This window comes from Strigops habroptila, chromosome 14 (assembly GCF_004027225.2).
Source record: "Strigops habroptila isolate Jane chromosome 14, bStrHab1.2.pri, whole genome shotgun sequence".
Taxonomy (NCBI): Eukaryota; Metazoa; Chordata; class Aves; order Psittaciformes; family Psittacidae; genus Strigops; species Strigops habroptila.
In genome coordinates this window covers 9,625,139-9,653,039 of record NC_044290.2, presented here as the reverse complement: position 1 = coordinate 9,653,039, position 27,901 = coordinate 9,625,139, and the positions used below count along the sequence as shown (strand labels likewise).

Here is a 27,901-nt window from a genome sequence, read left to right as displayed (position 1 = left end):
GCCCTTGACATTCCTGTCCCCTTACCGGATACTTCAGAATCCAAGTGCTGTTTTCCCACCCATCTCAATAAATAAAATCCAGCCATATGTCATCCTCTCCACCTTATGTTCATCACCAGTTGGCAGGCGCTGCCTGTGTCAGAGCCCTGTTCCTCACCTGCCTGTGGGAGGTTTACCACCGCTCAGTGCCCAGGCACAGCTTATCCACTGATCAACTGTTCAGTGCCCTCCAGAGACAGGTTTTAATTGCTCTTAGCTGGCTGTACAAAGGTGTTCATGGCACTGCTCACCTGAATGCCTTCATTTAAGTAGTTGGAAGCAGATTCTACTTGAAAGCTGTTAATGCTCTGGAACTTGTTCACCTTTATCATCTAATGAGAAAACATTTGTACCTTCTATTTCTAAATTAAAGCTCAGGCTACTTTTGTGGCAACTAAAATGGCTTTTAAGCTAGAGTGAATGATCTTCAAGAAAAACAGGATTAAATTGCAAAGGAACAGGTTCACAAACTTCTATCACTACTTACAATTCCCACCCCTTCCTTCTGCCTACAATGCAATCCCGGAATTGACTCTCTTAGTTTGTCCATCTGCAGAAGATGCACAGAATAATTTTACCGCAATATTGCCAAAAGCTGTGTGAATCCTCTATTATACACCCCCCACTTGTAGGAAATATGTGACGAGTGACTGCCTACACACAGCATGTGACTCCGATGGCACATATACGGAGGTCTTCCATTGCAGCCCTTCTGTCTTTCAGCTCATTGAGCTTGGACCTGAGATACACAGGGCATGTAGTTTAACTAGTTTTTATTCTAGTCTATGAGCTTTGAAAGTTCATAGCTTTTCAAAGCTTTTTATTTATAAAGAATATCTTTATTTTCCCAATTCAGAACAATGCAGAATAACTGCATCATAAAAAAAAAATGGAATTTATGTTTTTATTTTCTATGCTTTTGCTGTGCAATGTACAGTATAACACAGATACCCTTGTAAGAGTTAATAGCTGAACTGAGGCAGTACTGTTGAGAGAGTTAGGAAATTTATATAAGTGATGACTCTAAAAATACCAGTGATTTTCATACGTTAGCACTGGAGAACAATTAGGCAGTGATATTATAAAAGGAGAACTCTCAGCAAAGTTATTCCCAATAGTAGAAAGAAATCTTGTTGATAGGGTTGCATTTTAGTGGCCGTAACTACAAGTGATGAAGCAATCTGCTGGGTTCTAGTTTCACAATCACAACTTTTTGTAATTCCCCAAATTGAAGTTGACATTATCCCTTATTTTTCAATTGTTAGCTGTGCAATTTGAGTTGAATTTGATTATTTCCTTGTCTTCTTATATTTGCTCTTTATAAATATGATGATATGATATTGGGGTTTAAGGGGGAAGAGTGCTTAAGACTTTCTTCTTACATGAAATGTCATGTAAAATGTACCATGGACATTTCTAGCAGGTACCATGCCCACAATCACATGGGGGTTCTTTAAGAAAAAGCCTAATTATGGCACACTGAACTTATTAGCCCAAGGGAGCATACACAGACTACTGAGAAAACCTTGCAGAATGCCAAACGCTTTTAGCGCGGTCTGTTTTTTGAGGTGGCAGTTCTTACACCAAAATTAGATGAAATCTTAATTTGGAATAAAACGAGTGGGCTGCTTTTGAAAAGCACTGTAGATCCCATATGCCACAAATAATTCTCAAATGTGTCACCAGAGAGCGTACCCATCTTTGTAAATTATTGGTAGCTATTTCCTTGGGGTGCTGGCAGAACTGTGCTGATCGCTGCCGACTTAAACTGCTACAGCCTCAGTTTCTTAATATAAAACAGCCAACTCCAATAAACCACCCATGGGGCTGGGGAGAAAAGAACAACTTGTACTTTGCAAGAGAGAACAAGTTTCTTTTATCAAGGTGTTTTGACCCTGGAAAAGAGAGATGATGACAGAGAGAGGAAGAGCAGGGAGGGAAGCTTTGAGACACGTTGTGTCTAACAGGAGAGCAGCCGTCATCCTTTTCTATTTGAGTTCCATTTATCTGGTCTTGCTAATGCATCTGGGTAGCTTTAATTAAACAAGAGCAGCTTGGTTTCATTCTTGGACATGCTTTTGTAATCTCATTTGTTTCTTCTTAATTTTTGCTGTTGGGGTGATGCTCTTGAGAGATCGGAATACTTCACAGACTTTTCTTCAGCCTTTGGAAAAGATTTGATTTATTGTGAAACAGCCAGTGATCTCAGGGCACGTTTATTAGATACTGTTGCCACCAAGTATTTTCTCATTTTTACGATTGGATGTTTATAACAACCTGATGAAACTGGATGCACACAGATCTTAAACCAACTGCATATTACCTGCGCTGAAAAAACAAATCCTGATGCTTCTGTGGCAGTAACATCACACCAGTCAGGATTCCTTTCGTAATTTGATTTCCACTATTCCCTTGCAAATAAATAAGCGTAGCGTGGCCCATGTAATTAATGAAACTTAATCCTTAAAGTACCAGTGATCATAGGCTGAGCTCATAAACTGAAAGCAAAAGCATGTAATAAATTCTGCTAATGAGAACTTAATAGAGAGAAGAGTCACTGATTGATTTATTCTTTCTTCTTTCTGTCCCCCAGAGAAGTTACCTGCTGAACTAAGGCATGAAAGAAATGTCTCTGTGTTGGGAAAACCATTGTGATCTGTAACAAAGCTCCCTTCAGGTCTGTTTCTATGGCAACAGGAGCATCAGACCAGCAAAGAATGGACCAGAAAGGAGATAAAACCCTCTATAAAAATAGTTATAAAATGCATATAGCCCCAAACTTGGAGTTTTTTGAAACCTGCTTATTATAGTAACTATTTAGGTTAGACCCTATTGCACTGGAGAAGTAGTAGAATAATAGCAAATTGTTAGCTTCACTGACATTAAATCTAAACTTACTATAAGCAATATATTTTTTAAAGTGATTTTTATGTAACCCCTCTTTAAAAAGCATCTTTTGAATCTGAGGGTCTTCATTCTTTTTAATAAACATTATAATGAGATGGGAAATGATAGATCTTTGCTCTGCAAAGTGGGATTATCCCAAATTACAGTTTTCTCCCCAAGAAAATTATTTGCATTTTATTAAAGACAATTTGAGCCCTATAATCCTACACACAACACGAAGAAGACCTGGCTATCTCTTCTTATAAATAGCTTTATGAAATCCTTCCTTAGTCAAAATCCACTTTTATTTCTCAAGGTCTGTATTAGTAACTACAGATTGACCTACTTACAAGTAAATGAGCCATGTTGTATTGTTAAATCTGAAGCTGAAAAACCCATTCCTTGACACACACGAATGACATTCCTTTTTTTTACAATATTAAAAAGCTTTTTATTTCAATTAAAACAAGTAAGAATTTTAATAACCAGAGACTTTAATTTATGTAGTTGTTCTCAAAGTTAATTAATTTTGTCATGTTGATCTTGTTCTCTTTGTTCTATCTATTTGATTCTAAATCTTGAGTTTTAGTAAAGTCAGTACGCTGAGTTAATAGTGGCAACTAGAATAAGAGAGTTGAACATTCTCTGCTGATAGCTCCCAATTGGCTCTGGCCTCTAAAGGGTGCAAGAGGAAGGAACATGCTCTTGGGGAAGCAGAAGCAAAAAAGATAGAAGGACAGTGAAAAAGACCAACAATATAAATGAAAGCAGTCCTGTAACTTTTAGGGGAAATGTATAATCCCTCAGAGTTTTGTTTAACATCTGTTACTTGTATCTTCATGTGCCAAGAGCATGATTGGACCATTCATGGGAAGAGAAAGAACTGTGCAATCAACAGACTTTGTTCAATATTCCTGCAGAAAGGGGGGTTTGCGATAAACAATATGAAAGACTTCAGTCAAACACAAATGGGTTTATATTTAACACGCTTAATTTAGAAACAGGCTACACAGAGGTAAAATTAAGAGAAATAGAAGCACACATCCTTTTTTATTATTGTTATTATTTGCTTGAAGCGCTTTGTATGATGAGAGAGGTAGAAAATGTTCTATTCTACCACTGCAGCCTAATCCTTTGCTCCTCTGTGAGGAGGTACAGCTGTCTACTGATCTTGCAAGCTCAAATCAAATCAAAGTGTTTCCTAGTGCTTTATATTTGGCAACAATAAAGCCCTTGGGTCAAATGAGGAGACTGCTGCTGCGCCAGGACATGTACCTGAACTACTCCAGGCACCCTGGTGAGGAGATACGGTGTATATCTAGATTAAATCACTTTAGTGGCATAATAGTCCAGAAATGGCTATTATAATTAAAGTTTATTTTCAAGTAATTCTAAAATGAATGAGGAAAAAAGTGCCATTTTGGGGGTTTTTCCCATTAGCTGTCACTGCACTCCATTCTATTTTTTTAATCTATCTGCTCCTGTCGCTGTAGTCCAGTCGTTCAGGTTCATTACTGCTTGTTTTGCCAATATTGTTGGGATATGCTCCAAGAATTTGGGTTATTAGTCACTGCAATAAAAGACCAATGCATCTTAATCAATACAGACTTCCAAAAATTAAACATTTCCTGCAGTTGTGGTTCAAAATGATCACATTTAAAAATCAAGCTCCCCTTTAATAAGTAGAAGATTTTTTTTTTTGTCTTCTGAGCACACATTGTTGAAGATGTGTTTAACAGGAGATCTTTATTTCTTAATTAAGGCCTTTGGCAAAATTTGCCTTGCTCTAAAGAGGATATTAAATTCCTCATCTGTGGACACGTCTGACATGTACACACAGATAGTGTTCATTCTACATGCTCATTAGTGTCTGTGTTCACCAGCAGAGTCAAGAGGAGCTGTAAGAAGGCACTTGATGCTTTGAAAATTAGACTAATAAATCATAACACCTAATCTGGGAGTGTGTGAGTGTGTTATATGCTGTTTAAAATAGTAAGATACATGCTGTTTGCACTGGCTTTTCTTAGGCAGTTGTGTGCCTATTTGTGCTTAAGCATTATCACCATATATCATAAAGTATTTGTGGTACTTATATGTTTAAAAAGCATCACAATGATATCTGGATGGAAAGAAAACCCTCAGGACTGCAGGTAGTACTGGCTCAGCATATCAGTTTTAAAAATCACTTATTTTTCAAGGAAAAACTCTGTACATAAGTGAGAGCTTCTCTGAATTCAATGGGCAAACAGTTGAGTTCTGTAAAATGTACTGAATGCAAAATGCTGCTTTGGAAATCATGATGGTGAAGACAAATTCAGGAAAAGGTCTTGGAAACAGTGGGTTTCTGGGCATTTCTAACATTAGTACAGAATCTGCATCCAAGTCAGTGGGAGTCTTTTCAGTGCTTAATGAACTGTGCTTGATTTACAAACTTGGTATTTAAACTGTTCCTGTAACACAAAAATAAAGACTATGTAAGATTACAACTGTAATAAAAACTAAAAAGACACAAAATATACTATGTTGCCCCTCAGAGAGCTCAGGAAAATGTTGATTACATAGAGGAGTTCAGTGCATCTTCTAGAAACTCCCAGGCAGAAATACTTCTGGTGGTGATGGAATAAACACAGTCTGCTGCCTTTATAATGTTGTTGAATGATGCCTATAAAATCAGATAAAAAAATGTAGAGTTCGTTTAGTAGAGAATGGAATATGAAATGATGCTGTAGGTATTATGTGGTGTACTCCTGCTGTCTTCCTGTTGTAGGAGACTCAATGTCAGGAGACATTTCTTCTGCAGGTGGATGTCTCTGTCTCCCTGAACAGGGTCACGATGATGAGCTGTGCAGCTTCTGCAAAGTTTGTGGAAGTAAATGTGCCCATAAGCACCATATATTTTTCCTGAAATAACATTTACACTGTCACCCCCATCTTTTTTGTATAAGCCTTTCAGCTTTTATATGCATTTTATTCATTGCGATAAAAAGAGGTGGAGGTATAAATAAGGCCACGGGGAGGAAAACTGTTGGTTCCAAAAAATGCTAGAATAATGTAAAAAATAGACTAGGAAAAGCATTTTTCTCCAATAACCCCAGCCTTGTGCAAAATCATCCAAGTATAGCCAGTCTGTTAATGCTATTCTGACTTAAAAGATAACAACTTAAAAGTGAAGTCTGTCAATAAAGAGAGAAAACTAATAGGTAGTAATCAAAAAATGAAAAAAATTGGATGAAGTCCTTGCTGATGATATTCCATAATTAGATCTCCTTAATGGATGGGTAGAATAATCTATTTAATTGTAACTATAGTTTATGATAGAGTACTATGCCTTATTGTGTTATGTCTCCATAATGAAAGAACTAGCATTACTTTTGTAATAAATATGTTATTCTCAAAATGCTCTCTTTTCGTAATTTACTAGACATTTATATATTGCCTTGTGTAGTGTTTCCTTATTCTTTCTGAGGGGATTTTCCTTATTCTTTCTGTTGATCCTTTGATGGAAAGGGATATTGCACCCATGTCCTCAGTTACACAGCAAGTTTTCTGGCCTTATGTATTTTCAAGTATATGCTGCTATTTAATGATTTATCCTTGACTGGCATGCCTTATGTGGAGATGTTCTTTATCTACAGCCTAATTAAACTAAATCATATACCATCTGTGTCTAGTTCAATTAAAATGAATTGGACAGATTGACCTCCTTAATACTCTTCAAAGCATCTTATTCGTCTGTACAGTCCCTTTAAGACAACTTATTTCTTGAGACAACACTTACTGCCTGCTTGAAAAAAGTTAGAAAAAAATGACAATCTGCTAACTAAAATGAAATGAAAATGTGTCTCTTTCCATTTACAACAGAAACTTACAAGTAAGGAGTAAACCCTTGTGAAGTTTGCCGTGGTTTTCAACTCAGTTCCCATCCTCAGGTGTCACTATTGGAGCTGGAATTTTGGCATGGTTTGCACCAAGTTCATGATAATGGCATTGTCATCATCTCTGCTGCTGATGTTTTCCTGATGCTCAGAAGTTTGTCTTCAGAGCTGTTTAGGGAAGTGGGGGTCTCTTGGACTGGGTGTGAAAGGAACGGTTGTCTACAAACAATAAGCAAGGGTGCTCTTAGTATACATATAATATTTTACATGGCTAACAGAACCAGATACAATGGTTCATGTATGATGACTTGGTAAATATTCCACACTAATGCTTACAATGAGGAGACATGAAAAATCCTTTCAGTATTTTTGCATTTCCTGTGTAACTTTTCTAATGAGAATTAATAGTGTTAAATTATTCCATTAAATCTGTGCTTCAGGTAGTATCTTAAGTTTCAGCCCTATTTAAGAGCTTTTTGGGCATCTCTTCTTGAGTAGATGGCAAAAGATACAATCAGTAAAGCATACGGACTGCTGATAGGTTTGTAACTTATGACCTGCCTCCACTGACATTGACAGTCAGATATAATAGTTCTTTTCTCTATAATAAGGTAAACTATGATTTTTGATTGTGCTACTATTATTAAAGAGATTTCACTTGCCTGGACATTGGTAGTGGTATATTCCTTAAGTTCATTTTAGTGTCTGTTTGCTATCTTTAATTAATTAATCACATTTTTAACACAATAATTTAGCCTTTTGTTACTTTATTGAGCCCTAACTCTCCTCTCACATTGGACAGCTGATCAGAAACTCATCTCTAATACAAAGCCACTATTTTTCCCTTCTCTATGCATGCAGATGGTGTTTCATTTCTTGCTGGAAGTAGTCTCTGCAGAAGATGCTGCCAAAGTATCTTCATTAACTGGCTGGCAGAAGCGTTGAGCAGTTGCCCACCTTTCCTTCAGATGATAAAATCATTTTGTCTTGCCATCCTTTAAGATTTTCTTTGTGGCCTTCAGACTTCCTTTGGAGCTGCCCTTGGAAGAGTGAGAAGTGGTGAACACGGCAGCATGCTACAGGTCTTGTCAATGAGAATGAATTCTTAGATTCTGCTAATTAGTAGTATTCACAGTTCATCCAGGAGAGTGAGTTAAAAAATGGAAAAGATCATGAAATATACAACCAGTTCTTACTCTACAGATTAATTTGTTGTGAATAACTGTCCAGCAGACTTAAAACACTGTCTAAAGCAAACAGTTCTTTAAAAGCACGTTTGATGCTAAAGCACTTTGTAACTGTGCTGCTTTACTGTGTTGGGTTTTCCTTTGGGATATTTCACTGCCCTAACCTTGCATAAACCTGCTGCATCCAGAATATTTTCTGCGAATGCATCCTGAGATGCTGCGACTATGCAATAGTATTCCACAGTTTTCTTTAAAATTTACTTAATGACATTTTGAAAGAAATTTTATTATTCTGCAGAAAAAAAAAATTATGTTTTGCTTATGAGACAGAACAACAGAGAGGACAAACAGTAATATTACTGTCTGTGTCATTCAGGGAAGGCTGACAGAGTAGCAGTTAGCACTTTGAATTGAAGTTTGAGATTTAGCTACAAAATTCGTCATCCTGCACTAAAGAGGGAAATTTAATTTCATTGTCAATATGTAAGATGAAAATTTACTAAAGCTGGATGTTACTGTGAGTAAATTGAGTTTGAATTCATTAAGAACCTAGAAACAATCATCAAGTCAGTAATGAAACAGTAGCAAATGCGAAAGCAGGCTTTTAATATTAGCACAGATTCTGCTCAGTTTGCTGCATGCTTCTTACTGCCACCAGATACTTTCCCAGTTTTTAAGTTGATTTCGTAAGGAAATTGTATATTTCTTGTCAGAATACTTAGTCCATCCCACCACGCTTTGTGGTCTTTGTGACTTAAAGCATGTTCCATGGGTTAATTCATCTGACGGCTTCTTTCTCCTGATGTTTTCCCCACCAGTTAGGAATTCAGTTGTCTGATTTTGTGCTGAGGAATCTCTGATGCTCCTCACCCTGTGCCTGCTCTGCTGCAGCCCAGCAAGGAGTGGGTGTCAGCCTGACACTCCACGTTCTTATAGCACCTCTCACAAGCCTTCATGCACTCCACAACCATCTCCATGTCTCTGCAAGATAAGGGCCTCTTAACACAGGGATCTTACGAATTGAAAATTAGCTGCAGAGAAAATGAGTCCTGCCTGGGTCATGGGGTGAACTGGAGAGAATTCCCATTCTCCTGACCTTAATTCATCCTACACCCCCCGTGTTGCAGAGCGTGCATCTCTGAAGCTCTCTGCAGCTCTCTGCCTTCCCAAAGCACTGTGAAAATACATGGTACTTGCTTCTCATCTTCAGGAAATGTTTATGGGGATGCCATTTTTCCTTTTAGAGGGGAGGGAATTGGAGATTGAGAGTTACGTAATCAAGAACTGAATCCCTTCCTTAACAAGAGCTCCATTTGGGTTATTATAGTGCGATATTTCAGGCATTTATTTTAAGGCCATGTGAGAAGATTGTATCTTTGAAAGATATTGAATATTTAAAACGACTGTTCTAAGAGGTTCTGAATTCTCAAGGGACAGATTAATAACTTCAAGCTAAAATATTTCAAAATAAGAAAGTTATATTCCAATGAGTTTTTTTCCTACTTAAAATAACCCAGCTGTGAAACTGGAAGTATGTGGTACTAAGTGTTCTTTGTTCAGAGTTTAAAAATAATTCAAAACCCCAGAGATCTGGAAGCAGATGTCTGTGCTTCAGGATTCATAAGGCCCCAACAATGGGAATATCTCATTGTCAGCATACTGATTTCATGTTTATGAGCACCCATTTATTCAAGAAGTTTCTTTTTCCACTAGTTAAAGCATAGTTTTTAGAGATTGGGAGGTTGGTGGTGGGGGTGTGTTTTATCGTGTTCTTTGTGCTTGGCATAATCACTGCTCCATTCTCAGCATTCTCAGATGTATAACAGGCATCTCAACTTTTGTACGGTAAGGTTGTTTCCAAACATTAAAACCAGTGGAAATCATTTTGAGATCTGCCTGGAGTCACACAAGATCCATGGAACGTTCACTTGCAGGCTGAGTATGTGCTGGCTCGGTGTGCGCTAAAAATGGTAATTGCCTGATATAATGTTGGTCTTTGCACAAAGGAGCTTGATCCAAGCCTAGTGCATTCTCTGGATGTGTTGCATATCCACCAGCACACAGTATAAAGAACTCAGGAAATGGCTCTTCTCAAACCACTCTTCACAGTGTTCCATTAGTGCGACATCTCCAGTTTTTGTGCTTTAATTTTACTGCCTCTGATTTCTGTTCTTTATTCCTTTGTCTCACTTTTTCTCTAACAGTTCTAATGCATCCAGTGACTCCATACAGATATCCCCCTTTTTGAAATGAAGAGTTACGTTTTTAATTGAATATTGCAATTTTAACCTGCAGTTACAAAAATAAATTGCCATTTTACTGGATTGACTACTTATTCTAAACTCTTCATTTCATGATGCTGTGGGCATGATAACTGAACCGGTAATATTTGAGCACAAACACATGTTTAATTAAGGAGAGGTGTAGAAAGCTTTAGGGTAAAGATTTAACTTTAAATGTTTCTTTTTCATTAACACCAGCAAAATTAATACTTTCCTGTAGTGTTTTTCATCCATGGCTTTTGTCATTGTTAATTTTTTAACATGCAGTTTATGTAAAGAGAGTTATAATTGTATACATTATTCTTTGGAGAGGAGGTTTTTAAACATGTAATCTCAGTTAAGAAACATCCAGTATTAATATTTCAGGCATTATTTCAGTCTGTGCATCCAACGTTTCTTTATTTAACAGACAAGGCTTTGATTTACAAAGTACCTGATTCGCAATGTCTTTGATTAGACAGATGAGAGAATGTTATCCTGTTGTTTTTAATATAGTTACTTAGCATAGTCTTGAGGCAGGCTGAAAATAAACTATTATTTGTGTTAAATTAATGATATGTAAATTTTTTCAGGGAAACACTTGCATGAATCTCAAAGCAAGTAGTTAGGCACAAAGCATTCTTCCTGATCTTCTGGTTCAGATCTCTTCTGCATGTTGGATGACAGGGCTGGTGGAGACCCCAGGGCAAAGCTGGTGTCTCCTTCACTGAGGTCTGGTGGGGTCACTGATGGATGGGTACAGGTAGGGCATAGATGAGGACTCCTGCTATAAACTGCAGTGTGGAAGTTGCAGCTTTATCCTGAGCACCGCTCAGGTATTTTTTAATCCAAAGGGGACCTGAGGATATGTCATTTTCACCTACTGTTTATTTTTGGGAAAGAAGAGCTTTCTGGGAATCAGCACAACATGTTCTAAAGGAGTAGGAGTGCACAAATATATGTCTCGCTGAATACATGGTATATTGACTTTATGTATTTGGCTCTGTGCTTTTGGGGGGCAATAATTTTACAGGAATTTGATTGCTTATTCTCTGTACTGTGAAAACAGAGCTTTGCATGAGTTACTGGCTTAGCAGGTGACCTGCTTTCTAAACTCTTCCCCATTTAGGCCATCAAAAAATATGGTGTATTGGGTCTTGACATTGTTTAAAAAACCCTAGTCCTGCAATGTTACATGTTTTAGCAGGCACAAGAACATTTCTGTAGCGATAGCGCATGTTGGGTCTGAAACCTACTATTCATTGGCACACTAAAAAAGAAAGGATAAATGTTCAAGCCAATAAGAAGGTTGAGCTGCATCCAGAGCAAAAGTCAGACATATGTGGTACATATATTGACAGAGTTGCTGGTAGTAAAGGAAAAATGATGGGCTAAATGATTGGATAAAGTCACTCATGCAGTTTTAAATCCATACTTGATTAACCTCTGTCACCATCCATAGGCCAGGAGCACAGATGAAGGTGAGACATCTGAAACATTGGCCAGAAGATGAAGTGCAGCAACGTAGCCAGGTCACATATAATCGAAAAAAATAAGTGCAGAGCTGTTGGACTTCAAGTTAATATCTCTCAGTTGGGCATACTGCTTGAATTTTACTGTTGGAGCATTTGAGAATTGCTGCTTTTGCAGTGATTTGTTGTGTGAGACTTCAGTTGTTTGTTCTGTGTTACTTAAAATGCAGTATAATACAAAAAGTAATAATGAGAGAAGAGAAAATCTAGTATCTGTATTTAGTGTATGCAATAAGTAGCTCGATGGTCTTAGTTGCACAGATCACTGTATTACTTGATCAAACCTGTTGTGATTCTTTCTGTTCTCTTTCTCTTAGTTGTAGGTATTTACTAGTTTGAGAGACAGGACTGCCAGTTGCATAATGTAAAGTCTCTGGACAGTAGTTCAGTGCCTTTCAAATGAAACAATTTTGTTATTGATTAGGAAAAGAAAGCGGGAGACCTTTATTTTGCATTTATTAAAATTTTTTGGGGGGTTCTAGAACAGCAGTTTTTCAGCAGTTACTTGAAAAACCTTAAAAAACCCCTCCTGGCACTGCTGGTAAAGCTTCTGCTGAGAGAATCAGACATGGCATGTCAAAAACCAGGTTTATTGCGACCTCTGAAACTGCCCAGATGACACTGTAAGAAAGGTTTGCAGTGTGTCTGGCATTAGCTAATGAGTTAACTGAATTGTGCTGAACTGAATTGTGCTGCTTTCTGTAGGACGACAGATTTTGGAGCATCACCTGGTTGACAGGCTCAGAATTTACTCAATCTCAAAAAAAAACCTTTTTGGTAAAAGTGTTATAACTCTGATAATAGAAATCACTAAATACCTGAATGTAGCTTTACAAATAGATCGTATAATATAGGGATGAGAATATATGGGAAAGGGCATGGTTGTTTTGGGTGCTGCTACATTATAAGGAAGAATATAAATGCAGCATAGAGCTGTGTTTATACTCTATATACTTAAATTTGTATTAAGCTGTGATGAAAGCTTTTCTTTTAGCACTGTGCTGCTCCTGCAGAGTAGCCTCATTTGTTGTGCCTGACATGAAATATGTAAACAATAAAAATAATACAACAAGACCTTGCTCTGTCATGCTTAAAGTAGCCGTGGGAGTTGAATGGAGTGAGACTTGATAAATTAATGATGCTAAGTGCTGAAGGAAAATGGAGAAGTGATGAATGTAAGTAGAGAGGTGCCAATCTTTAATACCGTGATTGACGAGCCAGGCACACAGGTAATGGCAGAAACTCTGGGCAAGGATATAAGGCAATGAATGAGTTTAAAGCTGTTGGGTGAATTTGGGACTAACAGTAACGGTGGTTAATAGAGACATGTTTTTTAAGAGCATGTTTACTTTAGGGAAGATCATATGATTTTGTAAATGTTTAACACATTATTATTACAGGTTTTTATCCTGTAACCATGTGTTATATTTTACTTCAAGTCTAATTTGATTTTTTTTCTGACATTTATTATGAAACTATATTTTTGTTTGAACTAATATTATTTCTGGTTTTCAATTCATTTTTTTCTTAAATAATACATTTTTATAGTTTTCTGTGCTGGATTCAGTCAGTCATAATCAGCTCTGGGGTTTTTGTGGAGTTTTTCACCTTGCTCATAGTAACCAGGGGACAAGTTGTTTAATGTTAAGTTGAAGCCTGTTGCAATGCTGCAGGTCAGTGGGGGGCGAATGTTAAGGCGCGGCTTTGTCATTGCCCATTACAACACACTGTTACTAGGCATTAGAGCTGGGCATTAATCTCATAAAAGGGCAATGTAAAGTGTTTTATCTAAAATCTAAGTAACATTAGCACTCAGGCATGATCTTGACTGAACATCAATGTCCAGAATATGGGAAAGAGGTTAAGATGTTGATTATATCTGGAAAAATATAATATATTTTTGTACTACATACTGTTTTTTATTTGCACAACTCCTCCATGTATTTGATGGACATGCTGTAAATCAGGTTAGGATTTTAGGATCCACATGAGGCTTTTTCGTACATCTTCATACGTTCTGTCCCCTCCACTTCATGAAGTTTACAGATTCCCTGCAGATAAAGCATTTAGTCTAAATCTGAATTTCTTTTTATCAAAATCAAAGGCCCAGTGAACAGCAAACTGTGAAAGATGTTTTTCCCAAGTATGAAATTCTCAGTGTAAAGTGTAGCGGAAGCATTTGTTCTAATAGTAAGCAACTTCATGCTAATTGCATGATATTGCCATCTAATAACTTAGATTATCCACGTTGTAAAAGCATTATCTGAAACCATTTCTTTTCTTTTAAATGTGAAAGTTCATCTGGAGGACATTGATTATTGTCATCTTGGCTTTGTTGTATTTAATGGTGAGGAGAGGTTTTCTGTGATTTCTTAAGGAGACATAATGTAATTTCTGGCTGCCAATTTATAAATATTTGCTTTGCATTTAAGTTTTTCCATGTTTTGCACTCAGGGTAGTCTATTATGGAAGGATTTTTCTCTCCAGTTTTTATGTTTTGTTTTATCTTCAAGGTAAAAAAACACCTTGAATTTCCTTCAGCTTCTTCTTGATAGGCTGCAAATGCCTAAATCATTGCCAAGATGGCTACAACAGAGGAAAGATGCACATCTCACTGACAACATTAATTCTGGTGTGGTTCTACAGGCCCATCACCTGACCACTGCCAGCAAAACTGATTTTTAGAGATATATTTTCTTCTTCGTTTGCTCCTCATGTCAGTCTTCAACATGTTTATCATATCAGATTGGTTTTCACCAGGATTAATATTGTGCAATTCCATTTGTCCCTGGGATTAATTTCAATGATTGCTTTTGTTGCAGCCTTACAAAGGCTTAGTTAGAAAAAGCCTATGTTAATCTGTGTAGTGGGATTACAGAGGAAGACTAGTTTCTTTTCTTCTTCTTTATGAACATGACATTACTTGCAGATGAGGAAAAATGCACTTGTTCTGCTGCCATGCAAGCAGTTTTCAGATGACTGGTTTGTAATCCCTGGCTAAACATAGCACTGTAATACCTTCTACGAATACAACTGAAGATCTTTCCAATTGTTCTATTTCCCCCATAGCAGTCTCAGTCTGCAGAACTCCTGGCTAAAGACCGTGGCTAAGTGGTACATGATGCAGTGAGCAGACAAGCATCCAGCCTGACTTGCCTCATGTTGGCACATTAATTACAGTGTAATCATTACAGGGAGTGCCAGTATGTGATTTTGACTGCATTTTGTAAAACCAGGATAGAGACAAAATGGCACAACTTCTCTTCCCTTTTTAAAAGAACGAAAAAAGCTATTTATTTATTTTTCACTTTTTTTGTCTGTTGCTCTCAGATACACGTTTTCTGTATAAAATGGAACTAGTAGTACTCAAGAGGATTAACTTGCCTAGCAACATGTAGGACACTATTAATTTGTACTGTCTGGGAGCTTTCATGCCAAAGGAAGGAGGAAAGAGAAATGTATGCAGAAGAGACCTGTAAATTCAAAAACTCAGTGTCATAGACTAGGCTTGTTTGAAAGTTTGGCCTTTGTTAATGTTACTAGTTATAAGGAGGACATAATATTTACAGAGGTTCCCAGTGTCTAGTGTAGGTAACCACTGCGATGCTTTTTACAGCTGTGAAATCTTCATAGTTGGAGGCTTTACTAAGGAATGTTCTTGCCCACAAGTGATTTTTGGAGAAATAAAAGGTAGGAGTCTTAACTCATCTTCCCTTCGTTGGAAGTGCTCTGCCAGCAGAACACTTCTGTGCAGGCTTTCTTCCAAATGAAAAGCCTTCAGTGTAATCTGGGAAGCTCCTTTGCCATCAACAGCCTTGGGAAAAACACTCTCATTAAAGAAGGAGAAGGAAAAATGCTTATCACTGAAACTTGTGTGCATGGAATGGTCTCAGGGTGGGCATACTCACAATATCTAGCTAGGAGATGGTGTTACAATAGTTCTGAATGGTTCGGTGAGGACTTTCTGGTGGTTTCTTTCCTTGCTTTGAACAGTGCAGAGTTAATTGCCAGATATTAAATGTTTATAGATTTAATGATTATTCATTGCTAAATGCTGTAAGGACTTTTCCTAATGCTGTAAAGCAGCTGAGACTCATTCAGCCTTAGGACAAAGCGGAGGTGGCAGCCATGAGGAAATTCTCCTTTCAGGGCTTCAAGCGCTGGAGCTCACCCTTCTAATGCTATTCCAACAGTCCTTATTGTGCTCAGATTTTTTGATTAGCAAACCTCAAAAGGGTCAAATTCTCCCCAAGGGACAGAGGATTTGTGTCAGTTCTTATTTTTAACCTAAGTGTGCTCTCAACTGTGGTCACAATGAAGCACTTTTCTCTCCGAGTAGTTCTCATTTTAAATCACAGATAGCACTGCCAAATGTTGGAGGATCAGGAGGCAGTGCTAAAAGCCTGGCATTCTTTCAGGGGTTTCTTGTGTGCCACTAACTTTTTCTTCGAGTTTCACTATTGTTTTCTGAATTTTTGATCAGCTAATAAATAGCAACTGCTACAGAGCCATGGAAAAATGTTATGGATCCGACAGCTTGGCTGTGATCTCCACCATTGTAAGGTCAGGATTTGAGCACAAAAGCTATTGTCAGAGCATCTTGCACATTCAGTCTTAGCTGCCTATTTATAGGGTCTTTTCCTTTACTTGGAGGAGTAGGATTGGTGACTTTTCCAAAAGAGAAGATACTGACTTCACTATTGAAAAGATACCAAATCTCCTATAAATACTACCAAGTCCAATGTGTCTATATTCCTTGGTCTGCAAAATTTAATGTGCTTGAATTACTTTATAGTTATTATAGAAAGTTATTACTTTATAGAAGGGTTATATAGACACATGGAAAAACATCTGTTCGAGGCATAGATAAATAGTGTTTCAGGGGTTATATGTAAAGGTAAGAGACCATTCAATGACTGTGAATTAGTATCTGTGATATGATTCTGGCTGTGATTTCTTGAAAGCAGAGTTTTTCACACTGAGGTGTAGATTTTGAGATAAACATGTTGGAATGAAATCCTTCAATTGTTAATAGAATTTATACATACAGTCATTCAATGGAATTTTTGTCTCTGGAGAACAAAATTCTGCCAATGTTGTGAAATGACAGCCTGGTTTATAGGTATGAACTTCCATACTTCTGGAAAGACAGAGCTGGATGGAGAACAAAAATGAGAGGATATGTTTAAATTATGCATATTTTGCCCTCCTTCCTGGCTTTTTTTTTCTGTGGTGGTTAACCACTGTATAAAATATCAGGCAAAAATGAATTATTCAGTGAGGAACTTTGAAGACAATTTGCTTGGGTGTTTCAGATTCATGTCTGTCTCTAATAAAGTTGTCAAATGAGGAGCAGGAGGACACCCCGCAAGTTCTTGAGTGAGGAAGCTGTTAAGTGATGAAATTCTGACTGATTTTGAACCCAAAACTTCTCAGAATTCAGAAATCACCGTTTCTGGGTTTGTGCACCATCAGCACAGTTTTGCCATAGAATCATAGAATAGTAAGGGTTGGAAAAGACCTTAAGATCACCTAGTTGCAACCCTCATTATAGCAAAATAAGCAGATACCTGATTTTGTAATGGACAGCATGTTTAACAAATATATTTTATTTGTTAAACATGCTGTTATTAGCATGTTTAACATGCTAAATAATAATAAACATGCATGTTATTAGCATGTATGTGATTTTTTTTAAAATGTAGGTGTTAAGAAAAGGAATATAAGGTCTTTTTTTCTCTCTAAAATTACAAATTACAGAAATGCAAGTATGCTGTTGACATGGCATTTAAGTGAGCTGTTGAGCTGTGACATAAGGAACTGAATAAAGTGATGAGAAATAGAAACTTCTTCCAGTGTGGCTTTTGTCACGGCTGCAAGGCTTCCTTGCAACCCTGATTTTACTCCTTTACGTATGTGCCTTTGCACAGCTGTTAAGCTTCATCCTGCCATCCTTCTTGGAGTGATATTCCATAGATCAAGCCCTGGATTGCAGTATTTTGTACGTGAAGTGGTTTTGGCATTTGTGATTTTGGGGTCTGTGATGAAGGGGACACATAGAAGTTAGCATTTAAATTAAATACCTTTTAAACTCTGTAGAGAATACAGAAAGCTCTTCCAAAGGATGACTGAGAGTATACAAGAGGAATCTTTTACTGTGCCAGTACTTAACCTGAAGATGGAAATGCAGCTCTAGGATGTGTAATAACCCAGGACAGACAAACTTCTCCTTGGATTCCCTTTTCACCATTCAGGAAACACCCTCCTGCAGTGCTCAGTGTCCATGAACAAATCTGTACAGAAGTTAGTGGGGTTGGCTTTAGATTTTGAAGCATATGTTGATGTATATGGATGTTACATTTCCTGTTTGGTAGCAGTACATCCAGACATACAAATATCTTTGCTTGGAAGTAGACTGAAGTATAGAGATGCTGCAGTGGGAGGTGGGAAGGAGACAAGGTGCCATGTAAATAACGGTAAGGGTTTGGTGCGAACGTGCAAGGTGTGCGTTCATAAATTAGTCGGTTCCGATAGCATTCACCATTTTATAGGGGAAAGCGGAGTTCTGCAATGTGAGGAGGAGTGGGAAATGTAAACCAGTTATTATCCAGGGCCTCGCATATTGAAGTAGCTTAGAGGCAAGAATAGTAGCTTCCAAGCTGCATTCATCACCTACGCTCACAGTGCCGCCGCTACTTTACCCTGAGACTTTTTGGCAAATCATCTCATCTTTCTGTGCTCAAATCTATCACTTTAATAGTTGCAAAGACCTTCATTCAAACCACATTAGCCAGAACTCACTGAGGGCAGATTTGGCTTTACAAATAGAATCTTGAGTTTGTTTCATTTTTGCGGTTGTGTGCAGTCAAGAAGTTTGGGGTCATGAAGATGCTTCCTTAATTCTTACCGTGCTAACAGTGAACTTGACTTATGGCTGCCATAGCTTCTGAAAGGGTATTTGGAGTCATTCCCATTTTTCCCTGTATTCTTGGGTATATATGTACCCCTCTTCTGCTTTTACAGCAAAGCCAGGGCATTTCAGGTGAGGTTAATTTTCAGCCTTTATCTCATTTCATCTTCTCTTTGAGTGAGTGAAGTGGTAGTGTAAGCTCCAGCTGAGGGTAACAGGAAAGCAAATTTAAGTTGTATCATCTCTTGCATGAGTGAGTTGGCCAATAATGAAATGTAAAAAAACTGGTGAGAAGTTATTATGCACAAATATATTAATGTAAAGTAACTGTTGTGTAACCTGATGTCACACAGTGCAGTGACGACGACATTACCTAGTGGTGGTAAGTCCTATGTCACGTTCATGATGCACTACACCAAGCCACATTTCAGCTCCATTGGAAGGCACAGAAACTGCAGTGCAACTTTAATATTAAACAATTCAGCATATTGTACCTATCAAGAAATAGCAATACTCTTTTATACAGCAGGAATTTATTTAAATTACTTCAACTTGATCAATGTTAAACTATATATTGTAAAATGTAATCTAGGTGTAAAGGATACTCTATGTTGAAAAGTGTCTGACAAATCAGTGAATGACTAAATAAGAAATACATGAGGTTTTTTAAGCCCTCGTGTATATACAGCTGTGCCTCTGTCTTTCTAGTACTCCTTTTGAATCCAGATCCCTGGATTCAATCTTTATTGAAATGATTCATTCACTGTAACATTATGTTGAGTTGTATCTGAAACAGAATCTTGCTCCATTTCTTCCTAGTCATGAATCAGTTTCCGACAGGATCTTTCGTTTATGCACTTTCTGTAATTATACTGCAGTTTCTTCATTAAAAAACAGTGAAGAAAAAATAGCCGGTAAACACCAAGTCCCTTCTGAATTTAACTGTTCTTATAGTAATTAGGAAATTGCAAATCCCTGTGAGTTCAGTCATGCAGATCTTTCTCCATTTGCCAACTCGAATCAGTACTATTCTATACAAGAAGAACATGAACAAAAGGCAGCAATCAAAATCAGTTGATTCAATGACCACCTGTTTCTTTTAATTAAAAATAATAATTTAGTGTGAATTCTAGGAGGGGACTGAAAACTCTGCCTTGGAATCATTTCTGAATTGTGGTCAAGTTGTCCTCTTCAATAGAAGCATAGAGAAGGAAACTGTTCATTCATTAGTATCAATATTAAATACAAATCTTTTTCTGTCTGTGTACTTTCTTATTTTTCTTCAGAGTAAAAAAGAATAAAAGTGGTCTTAGTACCAGTGATGGGAAAATAGATGATAGTTGTTACTTCTGGCTGGGGCGTCATTTATTATCATGAAAGTCTTTTCTTTTAGAGAACTTGAGAATCAGTCTTCATTTAGAATGCAATTCCAACCCTTTAACCCATGGATGAATTGGCTGTGTTTGGAACTTGCTGTTCTGCTGCTGCTTTCAGCTGTGCTTGCATGGGTCTGAAGCAACACAGCAGGGTTTGCACAGCACTCTCCTTAGCGCTGAAATCCATCATGAAAAGAGCCTGCCTCTTCTCCATCGCATCCTTGCTGTACAGTTTTAGAGACTAATTTACATAGGTTTTATTATCTGTGGTTTTGCTTAGTCTTTGTTTTCTTATCTCACCACTACCTTTGTTACTGTAGAGTTGAATGCAACTCTATAGCATTCTTGTATGTTAAGGAGTGTGTGTCTCTGGTTTCCCATCCTGCAGATGCTGGTGGGATGAATGCTTTCTCTGAGTTGTTCCTCGGAGTCACTCCAAACAGCCAAACTCCAAATGCTGCCTGGAGGGTAGGACTCCCAGCATATAATTTCTTGCCAAATGAGGAAGCCGGGTTATGTCATTCCTCCCCTTAATTGCAGGAAGATGCTTTTAGTAGCTATTTGTCAACCTGTGGAAGATTTTTTGAGTGCTTGGCAGGTTGATTTGGAGCTCAGTGGATCTTGGGCTGGGAAGGAGTAACCTCATCAGTCGCTGCAGAACACAGCTCATCAGTAGTTGGCCCTGGTTTGAGCCAGGCATTGGGCTTGCTGGTCTCAGAGGACCTGCCAGCCCCAGCCCTTCTGGAGTGTTTTTGATTCCTCAGGCAGTAGAAGCCTTATCTTTTATTGTACTTTACTAAAAGCAATAAAACTTTCCTACACTGGCAGCTGTGAGAGGGGAAATATCAAACAAACTTTAAGCATTTGTACATTTTGTAATAAAAAGTGATATGATCTTAGTCATTCCCAAGAGTCTCAGATTCTCTTTGCTTTCCCTTTCCCATGTATGCAGCCTCATTCAGTCAGGGAACAACAAAGCTGGTGACCAGTTACACAATGACTTTTTGCTGTTTCTTATTTCTCGGCTCATAGAAGCCATATTTTAAGCCCTGTAAGTTATTGCCAGTAGAAGCATCTAGTTCCTCGAGGTTGAAGCTGCTTTCTCAAATGAAGATGCACATCACCAACCAATATTTTTGTTATCTCAATAGGAAAACAAATAGCAAAGTGAAGAAAGTCACTCAGACAGATATGTTATCTGAATGGGGTCTTAGATACTGTAGTTGCTGTTTGGAAGGTGTTTAGAAAAGCTGGAGTCTGAAGACTTTCATAAATGAAATGGATGTTTGCCCGAGGACAGCGTGGGTTGAATATGGGGTTTGGCTCCATACAGAGAAAAACATTCTAGGTTCTTAAATATGTTTTATTAACTTGGTATTCACTTGGGGAAGTTAAAGCTGTTTTAAGGAAAATATATGTGGTACAAATTACAGTGGTTTCATTGATCTGCTAGAGCAGCGTTCCTCATGATCCATACTTGAAAGAGGGGGACTAAGATGTAGGATTCAGTGTTTCCATCACAGTAGGAAATGTCTAAAGGTTGTGTATTAATGTGAGGCAAACAGACCTGCCAGTCTTCCAGGGCTTTAGTTAGTAAAGAGGGATGGTGATCTCGTATCTCTTACAACAATTTGTGTATGTTTTTTGCATATATTTAATATATTGTCTCCCTTTCTGTTTTCAATAGAAATTCAAAGTTAGTACCACAATTTATGCCAGGAATTACTTTTTTCTTTTTTCTAAGTGATGTGTCTTAGAGATGTTTTCAGCTTATTTTTCCTTTACACCTTTTCAACTAGTAAATAAATGTATTTGTAAGCATTTGATTGGGGATGAAGAACAGTCCTGTGGTTCTGTGATGGAGGTAGAAAATGGAAAACTGAGTGCATTTGCATTTATTTACACAAGATTGTTCTTTGTTGTTATAAGCCCTGGTGCCTTATGGGTCATCTGCTGCAGAATTCCTTGAAGTTATTTTTGTAATGGAAAACAGAATTTTCTGTTTCTCCCAACATATTTTTACACTCACACTTCTGCATTTTCTGCTGCTTATTGATACCCAAAATAGCTCAGAAATAAAAACCAACCAACCAAACAAACCACCTTTCACCAACCAAGGCAGTTTAACAAGAAAATCTTATATCCTGCCTAAGGCCTTGTTAATGTATGTGTGTTGGTATTAATGACTGAAAACAGTCATTATTTCCCCCACCTTGATCACTAGCACAGGCACTGGCACTGACAGATCAGCTTTGCAGTGTTGATTTAAATCCCTTCCAAAAATCCCACCAATTCTAGCTGTGTCACCCAGAAGATGCCAAATTAAAGACAGTATCTGTACAGTTTCAGAGGATTTGGTCTTAGCTACATGGTTCTAGTGACAGTTATTGCTACTATCAAGTTGCTCTCTATTGAAGGGACTTTAACAAGTGATAATATGATGCTGCTTTGTATATCAAATCTCCACTGATGCAACCTCACACAAAGTGGGGGTTTGGATACGTTATACTTCAAAGCAATGTGATGATTTAATGCCTGCAAAATTATAGCTGGTTCAATGTTGCTATCAAGAGGAATAAAATTATAATCAAAAGGGAGCTTTTAGAAAGAATTCAGCAATATTACACTCATAAGCTGTTCTGTAGCGTGTTAAAGCACAGTTTGATGTGTGCTGGTGGTTAACCATGTGCTTTCAATTACTGCACACCCCCGTCTTTGAGCCAGAATGATGGAATGATTTCTCACAGGGGGGTGCTTTCTGTTGCCGCTCAATAAAGGAAATGGATTCATTTGTGCTAAACAAAATAAAAAAGCAGGAGTGGTGGCACTGCTGCTGCAGGGGGGCAAGATGGAGTTGGATGGCAGGACGTGGAGTGAAAAACGTGTGGATCTGGTGAGATGCCTCTGTGTTCTTCTGCTTCCCTCTGCTGGAGTGCGGCAGGATTCCTGCCCATCTCCTGGCCAGGCTCCTGGAGCAAATCTCAACCTCTTTTAATAGGTGCAGAGCTGAGTAACTGGGCCAGTCACTTCTGCAAACTCATTTATTTTTTAAAGCTTTCAGTTTCATTTTCGGTTTTCTTTCTATAGGTCCAGATAGCACAAGTCTGTGCAACACACATCTCCTGGTCTATGCAATTCTGCGGCCGCTTGTCTCTGCATGAACATGTCTCAGCTTTGAGACTAATGACTAATATTTTGATTTTTCCAGAGCTGATGGGGTTTAGAAGCCTATTTCCTATTCATCTTTATAGGGATGCTGCACCCATGCATGTCATTACAGGCTCTGTTAACTCTGTTGTACTGCAGGCAAATTGCAGAGCACTGACTAGATTTCTGCCGACTTAAAGGTTTTTCAAAGACAAATATTTAAATGTCTGTGATACTGATTTGCTCCTTTCCCATTTAATGGTACTATATTGCATTCAGTTGTACGTACAAAAATGGGGGGTTGTCTTAATAATAGCGGAGAATTCACATTTTAGCATGAAAATAACATGCATTTTAATAGAACATATCATTCATCACTGCTTAACAAGTGCTTTCCCATTGCTTTCCCATTGCCACTTCCTCCTTCATAATTTTGATGGATTTTGGAAGCAGAAGTGGGTTTTCCCTTTAGAGTTTCACAATTAATCTATGCCAAGTTTAGTGCAAAGTTCAGTTCTCTTGCAAATAGCAGCCACTATTTGGCAGTTCATCTGTCATATCCTGGCTTGGCTCCCTGTGTTTACTATGAAATATGACTGCCAGCAATGCTGAGGGAACTATTGAAAGTTTACATTGATTGAAAGGGGATATATGAAGTAAATTTACAGGAGCTTACCTCTTAACTCAGGAGTTTACCTCTAGCTGAAAAACACTAACGTCAAAGCTACTTCCTCAATAATCTGTGTAAGTCATTTATTGCATATTTAACACTGGGAAGTATTAAACTGCATTAACAACTAATAACTTAATTGCTATTAATAATACAGGTAATTAGTACTGGCAATGTAATAATTATTAGTAATATAGTTACTTAAAGTTTAACCTATAGGTTCAAGGGTAGTTCTGAGTGCATGAACAGCCCATGTTAATACAGGGAATAAGATGAAAAGGTTTTAACATCTATGATGGATATATAGAGATCTTTCTCTGTATGTTCTCAGACTTGCTTGCAAAATAACCGTGGTTTGTGTACTTCAGTTTACCAAAAATAAAAAACATGCATAGGATTGAAGCAGAAAATAGGATTAAGTACTGATGAGGAGAGCACTCTCTTACGTAGCTATTAAATATCATTTATGTCCTTCTGTTTAATTCTATTAAAGGGATTTTTAAAGAGAGATTTCCTACACGTTAAGTTTCTGTTTCAGGAGTAGTTTTGGGACTTTTTGTCTTTCTTGTTCATGCTCTGTCTGGAATAAGTGATTTCGCATGTGCATGTAGAATAATAACTAATAATAGTCAGAACATACTTGCTGCTCTTTAACAAAAATAATTCATTTGAATTGTTCATTTTAAACATCATACAGGGGGTATTTTCACACAATGGTAGAAAACTAACGATTGTTACAGAAGGCAGATAATGGTTCAGATTCTATACATTGAGTCATGCAGGGCCAACTCCAAAGTTTGATCCAACCTGATTTATTTATTCATGTGCCTGGTTTTACTTCACTGCTTTAGAAGAATGCTCTTCCTGGTATTTTGTGGTTACATAGAGTTAAGTGCAGGAGTACACGGGCCCTTGCTCACTGCTTCGTAGTGAGTGCGGTAGGGTTGTCCTTACATGTCACAACATTTTTAAGCCACAGACACACCCCTGCTTAACTTAATTACCATGTATATTCCATTGATTGAAATGAGATTATCTGGAAGTGTTTGCTATAATTTCAGTATTATATACAGGTTCCATGTACTTGCTAGACATTCATTATAATAATTTCCCATAGTTCTTTCCCCTCTATGTCATTATTTTATATTTATAAATACCACTTCTGTCAGATGTTAAACACAACTCTCAAAATCTGTTTATTCAGTATCATTCTTAGAAGCTGGGGGTTTGTCCTTCTCTGCAACAGATGTGCTTACAAAATAATGGTTAAGTGTATATATTTATAAGGCAACAAGTCCCCTTATGTCTTCTAAATAAAACAATTTAAGGAAGAATTAACTTTCAGAATGTGTTCTAAATTGTTTGGAAGGCATATAGTCTGAGGCAATCCATCAGATAATCCTTCAGCAAAGCAATGTTCCCATGACCTGCATCACAAGACCCATTAGCTATATCTTTAATAAATAACGAAACAGATGTTCTCCGGAGCATTGAATGTCATTCCATTTAGGTTAACTGTGTTTACAAAATAAATGTGGTTGTTATTAGTTTGCATGTCATATCTCAGGCTGCATAACCAACAGAACTATTGAAATAATCTCAATTCAAATTATTAATATAAAGTCTTCACTTGTTCTCCTGGCTACTATGTATAATTTCTGGCTATGTAGTGAAAATTAATGGTCATAGATTCATTATAAAACTTAGCATCAGTAGCAAAAAAAATCACACAAAGAATACTTACCAAAATGAACAAACAGAAAACCTTCACAAGGCATAGTGTGGCAAAACAGTAAATTCTGAAAGCAAGATTTGGTCTTCTCATAGTCATATTTTTATGATAATTACTGATAGAAGTTCCTAAATTTCTTGAGAAAGCATTTACAGTAGAGGAATCTTTTATTTTTGAAGAAAGAGTTGGCAGGTTTTCCATTTTGTGTTACATGCTGTGCCTTGCTTTGGATTTTTTGGAAAGCTTTTCTCAGCAGATGCAAGTTGAAAAGTTAGTTTGTTTTTTAAGGCAATTTAATAATTCTTATATGACGGTATATTAATATAAAATGTAAACAGAAGAAAAACATTTTGATGTCTCATTTTGGGGTTTTGGTTTTGTTCAAGATGTTTTAATGCATGAAAGACCTGGCATTTCATAATTTGCATGGTCTTTCTGAAAAGAGTGTTAGCAAGAATTGATTTTAGACGCCAATGAATATTTTCTAATGAAGAAGACCTACTGCTCTTTCCAACTTCTGATCAAGATTGTGCAGTGACAGCTTTGGCTAAAATAAAGTTGGGGCTGAAATCAGTCGTAATGGATGCCAAAGTACAGGTGATGTGCCCAGAAGGACAGGGCTGACACACCATGTATCTGTGCACTGTGCATCTCTAAGTGTTGAGAACAGGCTGTGGGAATCTGGTGTATGTGAAGTTTTGTGGCTGTGTATACATGGAATGAGCCTGCCATGGGTGAACATACTTAAGATGTGATTTCTTCCTTTTATATAAACTCTTTTGGTTTTCCAAAGGGGACCTCTATCCCTAGAGAAAGAAGAGATGTGTTTGGACATATCATACATTTAAGTGATTTGGGCATATTCCTTTTCACTGGTCCTAAATTAGAAATCATTTCTAAGCTGGTGGTGGCCTTAAAATGTCCTCACTCTTAAGTTCCTCTGTAAAAAATCAGATGGGAATAGCAGTCCCTGTAAAACATTTAGTACATGCCAAGTTAGAATTTATTCACTTTCACTTATAATAACATAGATTATAAATTTGCAACATTTCAAATTGATCCTATCATCAGGATCTTGATTTTACAGTCATTTGACTGTATTTCTGATTAACCCCTTGGCAGTTACTTCCCTTCTCTCCTGGTATAATTGGTGTCATCATTTCAGAATGGTGACCATGTCCAGTCAGTAAATGGAAGTTTTAGTGGAGATGAATCACAGGAACAAGCCTGTGTTCTCTAAGCTGACATACTCTTTCTTGCAACACCAAAGCAAAGGAAAATTAGGAGCTGAGGCCAGTGTACGTGCACCAACATAGGTACCACTATAAGCGTTGTGAATATGGTACACCCTGTAGTGTAAGTTGCAGAACTGGCAAGTTTTTGGTATTTGAAGTGATGTAGTAAAGGTGTGTCAATCTTACTGTTTTATGACTTAAGAATCTCTGTTTCTTCCTACAGGATCCCAGAAGCAAGCACAAATTTAAGATCCACACCTATGGGAGCCCAACCTTCTGTGACCATTGTGGGTCACTGCTTTATGGGCTTCTGCACCAAGGGATGAAATGTGACAGTAAGTGAAGTTTTTCTGTGTTACCAAAAGGGTGCTTTAGACAGTAAGTGGAGACACTGGGTAACAGCTTCTTAGTTCTTTTCTGTGGAAAATACCATTTCAAATGTCAGCTATTTATAGTAATGTTATATTTCAAGTGGATATTTCAGTACTACAATAATATACTGATGAAAATCACCTCTGTTGCTGAGAACACAGTGGATTCAGTTTGATGTGGCTGAAGAGCCTTTGCCATTCCAGTTCTGAGATAGCCTCTTTTTGGACTGGTCAGGTGAATGTGCTGTTGAAGACTGAAATTTCAGTTCAGTTGGTAGCTAAGGTCCAATATTTCACTTGTGTTTCATTCATCTTGGAAGCCTCCTGCTAGAAAAATCAAGTAATCAATTTAAACCTAACTCCCATCATTGCTAATGCTGGCACAAATGCTCTATTTTCTTAATCATATTCCCAGGATATCTTTATTGCATTTTCACTTTTTTTCCCTTGCACTTCATTAATGATACCTTTAGGTTTCTGAAGTAGATTATTTTATTCTCTGTTTCATTCACTGTCTACAAAGTGTAAGATGGAAACTAGCCATGTCCTTCAGTTGAAAGTATATAGCTGTAACCTGAAAGTCTTGCCAACAGTTAAGTGCTGTAATCTTAACTTTCTCTTTGCTCAGTGTTTGCAGTGTAGTCATATTATTAGCTTCTCATGGCTGTCTGAACCGCTTT

At 37.5% G+C, this 27,901-nt stretch overlaps 1 protein-coding gene across 1 annotated transcript in view; it reads left to right on the top strand.

The window, feature by feature from the left end:
- Positions 1-27,901, top strand: part of PRKCA (protein kinase C alpha) — a 150,003-nt gene that overhangs the window by 64,073 nt on the left and 58,029 nt on the right. The window contains exon 4 of the mRNA XM_030506365.1: positions 27,074-27,185. Coding sequence (XP_030362225.1) covers positions 27,074-27,185 — 112 coding nt within the window. The remainder of the gene's footprint in view (positions 1-27,073; positions 27,186-27,901) is intronic.